General features: G+C 29.0%; 1 protein-coding gene across 1 annotated transcript; it reads left to right on the forward strand.

The window, feature by feature from the left end:
- The first annotated feature begins 2,486 nt into the window (after positions 1 to 2,486).
- On the forward strand, positions 2,487 to 11,582 carry LOC108818786 (amine oxidase [copper-containing] alpha 3, peroxisomal). Its single transcript, XM_018591721.2, has 5 exons — positions 2,487 to 3,425; positions 5,839 to 6,223; positions 6,313 to 6,426; positions 10,414 to 10,958; positions 11,234 to 11,582. The coding sequence occupies exons 1-5, from the start codon at positions 2,635 to 2,637 to the stop codon at positions 11,439 to 11,441; spliced, it is 2,043 nt and encodes a 680-aa protein (XP_018447223.1). The 5' UTR covers positions 2,487 to 2,634; the 3' UTR covers positions 11,442 to 11,582.
- Positions 11,583 to 12,959: the final 1,377 nt, after the last annotated feature.

Raw genomic sequence — 12,959 nt, forward strand, 5'->3', positions numbered from 1 at the left:
AATAAAAAGTGTACGTGCAAAATCTTAAATAAACTAATTCATATATCATATAATTTTAAACGATTTTATTCAATATAATATAACTTTATAACATATAAATATATCACAAACCTAAAATACTAATTCATATCCAACTTTATTTATAATAAACCAAAAACCCGCGCTTTCGAAGCGCGGATCCAAATCTAGTCTATTATATTAAAAGAGAAGTCACAACTTCATTTCATGTGTGATATTTTAAATTGGACCATTATTTAGAAAGTTTATAAAATGTACATAACTTAACTATAATATCATTAATATCTTCATTTTTATTTAAAATAAAATAAATATTTATTTAAGAAAACTCTAACAAAATCTTTTGAGAATCTTTCAGGATCATTTTAAAAAATATTTCGAAAACTGATTAATTTAAATTTTAGTTATCATAAATATAATCAGATATTTAAATTAATTTAGTTTTGATTTATAAAAAATCATACAAAATATTTTAATGATAATAGCAACTTAAAATAATTACTTTTCAAAAATACATTTTACAAAGATTTTAAAAAGATTTAGTTGGAAAGCATTATCCATTTCTATTCAAAATTTAATAAAAATATCTTATTTATTAAAACATAATCATGACTTATTACATGTGTAATGTTTTTTAATTTAAACTATCTCTTATAGGCCACAACTTTAAATGCTTCTATCATGTAACATTACCATTTATGTGAATAATTTTTAACACAAATCATATATTCTTATTAATGGTTAAATTTTAATCTACACCCCTTTCATAGATGAAACATTTAACCTCTTTACATATCGTATATGTGTATGGTTTTAGTAAACTATTGTTAGCATTTGTATATTCTATTGAGTTAAAAACATTTTATTTTATTATTTCGAAGCGCGTATCCAAATCTAGTCTATTATATTAAAAGAGAAGTCACAACTTTATTTCATGTGTGATATTTTTAAATTGGACCATTATTTAGAAAGTTTATAAATGTATATAACTTAACTATAATATCATTTAATATCTTCATTTTTATTTAAAATAAAAATAAATATTTATTTAAGAAAACTCTAACAAAATCTTTTGAGAATCTTTTCAGGATCATTTTAAAAAAATATTTCGAAAACTGATTAATTTAAATTTTAGTTATCATATAATATAATCAGATATTTGAATTTAATTTAGTTTGATTTATAAAAAAATTATACAAAATATTTTAATGATAATAGCAACTTAAAATAATTACTTTTCAAAAATACATTTTACAAAGATTTTAAAAAGATTTAGTTGGAAAGCATTATCCATTTCTATTCAAAATTTAAAATAAAAATATCTTATTTATTAAACACATAATCATGACTTATTACATGTGTAATGTTTTTTAATTTAAACTATCTCTTATAGGCCACAACTTTAAATGCTTCTATCATGTAACATTACCATTTATGTGAATAATTTTTAACACAAATCATATATTCTTATTAATGGTTAAATTTTAATCTACACCCCTTTCATAGATGAAACATTTAACCTCTTTACATATCGTATATGTGTATGGTTTTAGTAAACTATTGTTAGCATTTGTATATTCTATTGAGTTAAAAACATTTTATTTTATTATTTAAAAACTATACCAGATTGATTTATTAATCAGTATATATAAAATTTTATATGTCCTACTCCAACTATAAATGAACGAACAATATATATACGAAATGAATGTATACATGAACGAATGCATTAAAATCTTACTATATTTTTTAAAAAAAATACATACTACTAAAAGAGAAAAATCGTTTTGAAACTAATCTTATTTACATGGTATATTATAATTTGTTTCACTAAAATTTAATTATTTTCGAAAGCATAATATATGCCAAAAAATCAACTAAAATATAACACTATTGTATTTAAATAAGTCATATACACTTTTAAAAATATGCTTAATGTTTATATCATATATCACTAATGATGTAAACAAAAAAAACTTATGTAAATATGAATGAAAACAAACATCCGCGCGGTTGCGCGGATTGAGGTCTAGTTTGTGGCTAAATGTGGCTTCATTTTTTCGACTATTTAGCCACAAAAAATCTGCGGAATAGCCACAGATTTGATCCATTTAAAATTTGTTGCTATTTTGTTGCTATTTGCGACTTACAAATTACAGCCACACAACTTTTGTAGCTAATTTGTGGCTAAATGAAGTTTTTCTTGTAGTGCACATCCACACAGAGAGAGAGGCGGAGTCTTGGATCGTGGAAGAGATCAACCAAGGTGGAGTGATGAATCGTGGAGAGATCAACCGACAAAAAGGTGGAATGAAACTCAATCGTCGAAGTGATTCATCAGGAGAGAAAAAGGAGAAACCAAACTGTGCATTTTTCTAACACGTATCCCACAAGATCTGTTTCTTTTTCGCTTAATTAAGAACCAACTCTTAAGGTAATTGTTATTTTTCTTTTTTTAATTACAACCAGGGTTTAATCCTGGTCTAAGTGTGTATTGATTTTTCCGTGCCAAAAGTATTATTAGTTTAAATCCCCTTTCGGATACACATTTGCCTATAAATTTAAACATAAACGAAGTCCATTAAATCAATCAATAAACAGTTCATAAAGAACAATATGGCTCCACTCCACTTCACCATTTTCATCTTCTTTTCTTTCATTTTTGCAATCTCATCTTCAAGCTTTGCTCCATCGCGTCACCCATTTGATCCCTTAACCGAAACCGAACTCAAACTCGTCAAAACCATCATTAACAAGACGTACCCCATTGGTCCGAGCCACAAGTTTACTTTTCAATACGTTGGTCTCAACGAACCCGACAAGTCTCTAGTCTTGTCTTGGTACTCATCACCGAAACACACCATCAAACCACCACCACGTCAGGCCTTTGTCATCGCTAGGGACAACGGAAAGTCTCGAGAGATTGTCGTTGACTTTTCTTCTCGAGCTATCGTCTCTGACAAGATCCACGTAGGCAATGGTTACCCTATGCTCACAAACGACGAGCAAGAAGCAGCCACCGAGCTTGTCCTCAAGTTCAAGCCGTTTCGTGACGCCCTCACAAAACGCGGTTTAAACATTTCGGAGACTGTGTTTACGACGTCAACTATTGGATGGTATGGTGAGAGTGAGGCAGAGACGGAGAGGGTTCTTAGGATGATGCCGTTTTATCTTGGCGGCACCGTCAACATGTACCTTAGACCTATTGAAGGAATGACCATACTAGTTAATCTTGACGTGATGAAAGTAACGGAGTTTAAGGATAGGTTAACGGTTACTATGCCGAAGGCTAACGGAACGGAGTACCGTTACTCGGAACTTAAACCACCGTTTGGCCCGACGCTTCAAAACGCCGTCATTCTGCAGCCGGACGGTCCAGGATTCAAGATCGACGGACACGTTGTGAGGTATAATGATCAACAATTATGGCTTATGGGTCTTTTTCTCTCTTTGACCAAACAATAAATACTAGATCTTAAATCTTGACCCGCCCAACCGGGCAAGTATTTATTCTATGTTTTTAGTTTTTTTGTTTATACTAAATGATATATTTGTAATATTTAAAAATAAATTTAGATTGAAAATTAATATTTGTAGTTACAATAAAAATTAAAAGTTTAATAAAATATTTTGATATAAATTTTAAAATTTTTAATTAAAATAATATAGATATGGATCATATTTTTTTCTAATTCCAAAATCTTAGCATCCCTTGAAAACAAATAAAATATTTTTTTAATACATAAAATATATAAACATATTTGGAATTAAAATAAATTTGTTAAAAAAGATTATTTTTATAGCTTGAAATATTTCCTTTCACTTTAAAAATTTTCTTTGTACTAATCATAATATATGTATATATATATCTGTAAATTAATATGTATTACATAATTGTTAATATAACATTTTAAAACAACAATTTTATTTATTACTTTGAATAATTATATTTTGTGATTTTAATAGTCTATTATATCATAGTGTAGCATATAAAAATCAAATAATTATAACTAACTGGGCTTATATTATAAAAATGTTATACTATTATGAAAGCGTTATGTATTATATTATTTAACTTAGGTTTTTGTTCATATGGTTGGCTTATAAATTTTTGATAGTTTTAATGATTTCTAATTCAGTATTTTTTAAATCTAATCCAATTATATAACCAGTCCACGGTCGAGTTTAATTATTAGATCTAACTCAACTACGTCAAACTTAGTGCAACCATTGTATTGGTCTGGTTTAAAAACACCGGTTATTTCCTGTTTATATTGAACTCAATAAGATTGGTTGCACAAAAAAGGTCAAATCTCATTTTAATTTACGGACACATTTTCTGAATCTAAGCTATCCAAAGTAGTAATAAATTTGAAGTTAATACCTTTCTTTCTATTGGCGTTTAGCTTATAGTGAAAGAACAATTAAATTTGAACAAATGTTTTGTTATCTATTCATACATTTCTTTTGTATCTCTAACCTGAATTTTCCCATTCTTTTTAGTAATCTAGAATTTTTCTAACTAATTTACTCCTTCTGTTTCATAAAGATACATGTTTTAGAAAATTGTTTTGTTTTAAAATGATACATTTGTGTTTTTAATACATTTTTATCAACTAATAATAATTAATTGTAAATTTTCAAAAAATTAATTGTATTCATTAAGATTTTATTGGTTTAAAACTATGAGAAATAGATATTCACTAAAAGTTATGCACTTAATACTGAAATTTAATATGTTTTATTAATTTATGTGAAAAAAAATTAAAACATGTATCAATATGAAACAGAAGGAGTAGTTAAATATAAAATATTTGCACTCCCTACACACCAAACATTGCATATTTGCATTCCATACACTAAATACCCCACAATTTTTTTCCCCCATCACTATCATTCTCTCCCTCCTCCACCCCTTTTCTATGGTATCTGCATTGTTTTAGGGTATTCAGCCGATTAACTCTTTTCAAACCAGTTTGCCGAGTAAATTTTAAGCACTAGTCAATTCTCTCTCTTTTTTTTGTGACACCTAGTCAATTCTCTCAGCTCTAAGATAAAAATACGAAAAGCTGTCGGCTATCTTTGCATTATTTTAGTATTTTTTGATAAATAAATATATGTGCAGACAAATAGTTACCATCTGAAACATGTGCTGTGAAAATAATAATAAAAAGAAATTGAAATTTGAAAGTTCTTTCTGTTGAGGACCCATGCACAATAAGTTTGTCTGACTTTTCTGTTTAGAAAAATATATCATATCTCTCTCTCTCTTTTTTTCTTTTTTATGTTTAAAAAGTATATCATATTCCATCCATTCCAAAATAATACATGTTTTAAAATCTTCACACTTTTTAATAAACTATATTAAAACTTAGTAATAAATATATAATTTTCCATAATTTTATATTTACTATATTTTTAAACTAATAAAACTTTACAAAATGTAAATAAATGTTTTTAAACTTTAAATTTTTTCATTATTAGTTTACAAATGGAAATATTATCTATATTGTGACAAAAACTAAAGATCACCCTAACCCCCACAAAGATACTTCAGATTTGAAACTTTGGAGTTACTCTTATATATGGGTTTCTTTTTTGATATCTATATAATTTAAATCTTTACAATAGTTTGTTCATAGTAGGAAAAACAGTTTTTATAAAAACTATGCGTCCTCTGTATGATGCAAGCCAATATATATTAATTCCTAATAGTTAATTCAGAAGTTCTTTTAATCAGATTTTACCAATAAAAAAAGTTCTTTTAATCAGAAGTTATTATATACTTATTGACTATATATACACTGTGGTGGCGAATAGATGGGCGAATTGGGAGTTTCACATATCGTTCGACGTACGAGCCGGTATCGTAATCTCTCTTGCATCCATGTTTGACATGGACGTGAAAAAATATCGGCAAGTTCTGTACAAAGGCCACTTGTCGGAGATGTTCATACCTTACATGGATCCAAGTGATGATTGGTATTTCATCACCTATCTTGATTGTGGAGATTTCGGTTGCGGCCAGTGCGCCGTGTCCCTTGAACCATACAGAGATTGTCCAGCAGGTGCAGTTTTTATGGATGGGGTTTTTGCAGGTCAAGATGGAACTCCTGCGAAAATTCCGAATGTTATGTGCATTTTCGAGAAATATGCTGGAGATATCATGTGGAGACATACAGAAGCTGAAATCCCAAACTTAGAAGTAATATTATATGTTGTTATATTATCATCCATAATGATTATGTCTCATGATATAATACATGATTTTTGTTTTTATATATGTTGATGCAGATTACAGAGGTTAGACCGGACGTAAGTCTTGTAGCGAGAATCGTGACCACCGTTGGGAACTACGACTACATAGTTGATTATGAGTTCAAGCCTAGTGGTTCCATCAAAATGGGGGTAAAATAATCTTATCCTGCCTTTGTCTATTATATAGCTTGCTATATACATTTTCGTTTATCTGATATACTAATTTAGACTCTTATTTTTATCTACTATTAACAAATTATAGTAGGACTATTTAAAAGAATTAGTTAATATAACATATTTGATTATTTAAATTAATAATAAACCAACTATAAGTTTAAAATTTTTAATTATAAAAAATCTTTTGAAAAAGAATCTAACTAAATCTTACTTAACTTTAAAAATATTTTTATAAAATAACATATTAATTAATTTCATATTTAATAATACAATATTGTTATAAATCAATGTTGACTAAAATTTTTATTATAAAACAAGAAAATAAAATTTATATTAGTTTTTATAAGTTCTATAACTATATTATGTATCATATAAAATAGAAGTACTATATGAATTAAATATGACAAAATTATATTAAATAGGTAATTAACAAGTTTTATTTTTTAAATTGTTTCAATTAAATAAGTGTTTTATTTTTTAAATTGTTTCAATTAAATAAGTTATCCTTCAGGATTAAAATGGTTTAAACAATATAATATTTTATAAAAAGTAAATTTATTAACATAGGGTAAACTTTTATACATACAACCACATATTATCTTTTTATTTATTTTGAAACTCTCAACAATTTATTGTTTAAAATGTTTATATACAAAAATATAATAGTATATAATAACTTTTATTTCATATACTATGTAAAAATATGTTATTAGAAAACTATGAAATTTTAGTAATTCATTTAATATTAATGACAAATCAAAATTTAATTATAAATTTATTTATTTTTATTTTAATTATAACAAAATATGTTGAGAAAAATTGACAAACTACTACCAAAAATTTAAATATATTTTTATAAAATAATGTATAAATGTGGTAACAATAAAAAATCAAAACTCATGTAATCTTTCAAACTCAAAAATAGTAGTGTAATTTTTTAATGTTTTCTTGAAAAATAGAAAGTTTGAAAATAAATATCTGATAACAGGATTTTTCGGGATCCCTATCAAATGCAGTAGTATAAGAGATGTCGAACCAATTCTAGGTGATTTCAATGCACTGAGAATACAAATCTATACTTAATCTAAGTGCAATCAGGTTTTGAATGATAATATGAACTAGAACTATGCTAAAGTGCAACAAAGAAACAAGCTTTCAATCAATCTAGGACAATAGGACTCATGGGACTAGGCATTTGATTTCAAGTGATTAAGATCCAATATAAGGGTGGCAAACTTTCAATCAAAAGACTTCCTTAAGTCTAGAACACTGAAATAAGCAAGCTCTATGGTCAAGAAGAATGCTCATTTGCTTTAATCAACTAGACATCAAAGGTCTTTGAGCCTAAAAAATCTAAGCAATCATTAGGGATGAGTCTATTAACTATCTAAACTCTCTTAACACAATGGTCTTTGTGTAAGGTAAGTTTAGAGTAAGCTCTACTTGGTTCATACATTTTATCAAACACCTTGTGGGTGTGAAATGTTTAGAGCTCTAGAATAAAGAGACAAACTTTAATCTAGCATTAAGAGAAGTAGACAAGCAAGGAAACAAGAGATCTAACACTAAACACTCTAGATCTTCACTTAATCACCCTAATCACCCTAGCCCATGAATCCAAATGGTAACTACTCACTAATAGACATGAATAACCCAAAACCCATGGATGATTGAAGGTTAATCATGCTTAGTGGTCAAGATTTATCAATAATCACAAGAGATAGAGATGAAGAGAAGCTCAAGATTAAGTCTTTCACCAAAATAGCTAATGTGATTACAGAGAAAACAAGATATCCCTCAAAATTAGGTATAAAGGGTATTTATAGAAGTCTAAAAACGAGCTGGGTCAACCCAACAAACCTGGGCCAACTCAATAAAAAAACAGTCTTTTTCGCTCGTAGCGACCTTGCATCCCGCTACAGTGGTCGCTACGTACGCTCGGGAGCCCTCCTAGCGACATGCTCTGGTCGCTACGGCTATGGTCGCTACAGGGTTGATATGCCTCTAGTAGATTGATCATAACTCCTTCAATACAGATCCAAATGACTTGAAACCACTTCCATTAGAAAGCTAACTCAATTTACTTTGTCTTCCCAAAATTTGAGCTTCAAAAGATATCTTTAAGGCCTTTATCCATGTTCATCTTTCACCCTTTTGACTCAAAACCCCTCAAATGTCTCCAAAGTCACCAATAAGCATCTCCAATATCTGATAGAGACAAATGTAATGCAATGCAACCTAAATGCACTCTAAATGCATGCAAAGGAACAATATAAGGACTAGAATGAAGCTTAAAAACATGTAAATACACAAGATATCAATATCCAAACTCAAAATGATAATTTACAAAATATAAAATCATAAATAATAAAAAAACTTTTTGAAATGACCACGTAAAAACAATATTTAAAATATTTATTAAAAAAAAATTAATATCATAACATCCAAAAATATCTTATATCAATAAAATTTACTAAAATAGTATGATAGATGCTACTATGTAAGATAATAGGGTTATATTATTTAAACAAAACAATGTTTTAACTTATAAATCCCGTAAAATACAAAAATAATATATGTTGAAGTATATTTTTAACACACAACATGTAATATAAATTATACTAAATATTTTTTTCTATAGTATATAAATAAATAAATTTTAAAAATGTATTATAGAAAAATATATAAATTAAAGGAAAAACATATTTTGAAGATGGTTATCTATTTGATTATTTCATTTTGTTATTTTATTGTACCTAACTTAAAATATATTAGTAAGTAATAAAAATTAATAACAAAGTAAAATATATTAATAAAATCACTATATATTAATAATTCCAAATAATAAAATAAAAAATAATATTATAGAGTTACATAATATATAATATTAAAATAAAAGTTATATATTTAAAACATTTGTAATAATATCAAATATATTTATAAAATGAAAAATATCAGCATGTGGGGATTAAAATTTAGTTATATAGTTTAATATTAACACCAACATTAGTCATTCAATTGAATGATAAAAATAAATAAAAAATAGTTATTTTAAAAGAAACGATGACAAAAGAAAAAAATCAAATCATGATTGAACCACAACCATATGATCCGGATTCTCGACTTTGCTCTTTACATGTTGGTCACTAAAGATCCAATCACCGATTTGAATTTAGTTATTTTAGTTTTTATATACAACATACGATGAAATGATCTAATTCGCAATGATTTAAGAATAGAAATTTCGGTTCGTTTGGTAACGTTGGTGGAGTTAGATCGAATCAGTTTACCATATTGAACACTCCATAAAAGAAATATTCTTTCTGTTTCATAATGAATATCTTTTTTAATTTTTTTATTTTATTTTAAAATAAGTGTCATTTTACATTTTCAATGTAAATTTTTTTATTAAATTTATTTTTACCTTTTAGTTAACCAATAAAAGTTTAGTTTAATAATTTTTATTTAATTAATTGTATGGTAAATAAAGATATAGTAAAATATATTTTTTTTAATTTTCTTAATCTGCGTGAAATATATTTAAGTTGCACTTTTTATAAAATAAATGAATTATAAATTTCAATAAATGCATCTAAAATTTTAGTGGCACTTTTTACCTTTTAGGAGCTTTTACACATATTAAAAACCATCTTAAATTTTTATTATAGAAGCATTATTTTTGTGAATAACTATTTTCATAACTTTTCTCGAATCAAAACTTAATTAAAACAATTATTTTTTTATAGTTTCAATTTACCATTACTATCTAATAAAACACATTCAAAATATATAAAAATATCTCTTTGCAACAATATGTTTTTTCTGAAACGTAAATAATTTTGAAGGGAATTAGTATTAATTCTAGTTAAGCCAGTAAATGTAAATTACAATAAATTGTTGGAATTTCGATTTGCTTTTGTTTATAGTCTGATTTTATTTCTTCTTCTTCTATATGCATAGGTGGGTTTAACCGGTGTTCTAGAAATTAAACCGGTAGAATATACCCACACATCCGAGATCAAAGAAGAAGATATTCACGGGACAATTGTTGCCGACAATACCATCGGTGTTAACCACGACCATTTCGTAACGTTCCGTCTTGATCTTGACATCGACGGTTCACCTAATTCTTTTGTCCGTAACGAACTCGTGACAAAAAGAACCGCAAAATCTGTTAACACCCCGAGAAAGAGCTATTGGACAACGAGTCCAAAGACGGCCAAGACCGAAGCGGAAGCTCGGGTGAAACTAGGGTTGAAGGCGGAGGAGCTCGTGGTAGTAAACCCAAACCGCAAAACTAAGCATGGCAATGAAGTTGGTTATCGTTTACTTTCTAGTCCACCTTCAGGCCCACTTCTGGTCCAGGATGATTATCCACAGATTAGAGCTGCATTCACCAACTATACCGTGTGGATCACGCCGTATAATAGGTCGGAGGTATGGGCGGGAGGTTTGTACGCCGATCGGAGTCACGGAGATGATACATTAGCCGTGTGGTCTCAGAGGTAATTTCTTACATCTCTACTCAAACTTTGGTATATTTGCTTATGTTGCATGATTTGAATAATTAATCGTATTATCATCTTTACATAACAAACTTATAACAAATCTACTAGGAAGTCAGGAACTGGTAAAGAAATTATAACTTAATTTCATATTTACAACGTTAGAGATTAGTGTTTTTCTTTTGTTTGAGGTGCGTATTTTTTATTTAGAAGAGAAATTAAGAGGTATTTTAAATTTTTGAGGGACTAACGTTATGTGGAATTGAATGTGACAGGAATAGAGAGATAGAGAATAAAGATATAGTGATGTGGTACACCATAGGATTCCACCATGTCCCAAGCCAAGAAGATTTTCCGACGATGCCTACTTTATCTGGTGGCTTTGAACTCCGACCGACCAACTTTTTTGAGCAAAATCCTGTCCTCAAAAGCAAACCCATCAAGATCACCGCGGCTAAAAGCTGTATTCCCAAAAATGATTAATAACTAGCTGAAAGATTAATATCATTGATAAATCTGATTTGCATCATTTTGATCTACATGATGGTGGACTGTACGACTCAAGTAATAATTACGATGTGGTTTCGAATAAATTGTTGCTAAAATAATCATCAACTAGGTAAAGATCCGTGTTTTGCACGTAGTAAAATGATTAAAAGACACAAGAATTTGTTAACGAAATCAATGTTGTTCTATGATATCAACATCCGTGATGACCACTCTTAGCTAGATTTACAATGAAGAGAAACTATTACTCATTGTCTTCTATGACGAGTATAGTTCCCTGTAACAAAACTACCAGATCTCTCAACTGGGACGAAGTTTTCCGTCAGCATCTCTTATCTTTATATTCAATCCGATCGTTATCTTTATACTCCATCCGAGTAAACTCAAAATTCATCAAGCCACTAATCTTCAAGTCTTTATATCAGTTGGGCTTCTCTTTCAACTCAAGCCCACATGAACACAAAGTCCATGTTGCCTTTTTCTTCTTCTTCCAAAGACCCAATACCACGTTGTGTGTTTGTAAGTTGTAACGAACACACCGTCATACGTCCATGACATCTATCTCGTGACATCCTCACCACTGAGATCACACACCAATCTCTTGTGTAACACGTAACAATTCTTCATTCTCCCTCTTTTTAGTTGAGTGTGTCAACTCAAGCTTAAGCTTAGAAGCACCGAGTGCTCCCCCTATATTACTGCATCTCTCTTCATGTACCATTGTATCACATTCTCCCCCTGCTTGAGTAAACTCTTATAAAACCAAATGGGTATAGAACATTCACCAAGACAATGAGATTCACCAGAAGTTCGCCACCATCAATCATCAGTACATGACTCATTCACAAATATCTCAGCTGAAGCAAAACTTCTTAAACTTCATGGATATTGATCTCCTCCTCCACATCTTCAGCAGTCAAAACCGAGCTTCCACTTGTAGGCTGTAGGCACAAACCAGATACTTGCATCACCACAACATACACTGTGACACTAGTCATGGAACCTCATCCAATCTTCTGCAGTAGCTTCTCATCCATCAACCCGATACAATTGTCACTAAAGCATGCAGACGACAACTCTTCTTTGACACACTGTGATTGTAGCGACAGTAAAGATACATAGCTTTTGTTACTTGAATAAACGAGAGAGAGAGTTTGTTACATGACGATGAACTTTTCTTCTCATTCAAGTTAAAATGATTGTTACAACGTCTTTCTCTTTATATAATAGAGTAATTACTTAACCGGAATAAGCCAAGTATTAAACCAAACTAAACCAATACTCTAATAGCCCCTCTCAAGATGGCGAGAAGATTGAACTTAGAGACATCTTGCCAATGAGACTATGGAAGAGACCTGACTGTAATGGTTTAGTGAAAACATCAGCAACCTGCATATCAGTACGAATATGCAGAGTCTTGATCAGACCATCATTTATCCTGTCACGGACTTTATGACAATCATTCTCCAAGTGCTTGGTTCGTTCATGAAACAC

The sequence above is a fragment of the Raphanus sativus genome, chromosome 8 (assembly GCF_000801105.2).
Source record: "Raphanus sativus cultivar WK10039 chromosome 8, ASM80110v3, whole genome shotgun sequence".
Classification (NCBI taxonomy): Eukaryota; Viridiplantae; Streptophyta; class Magnoliopsida; order Brassicales; family Brassicaceae; genus Raphanus; species Raphanus sativus.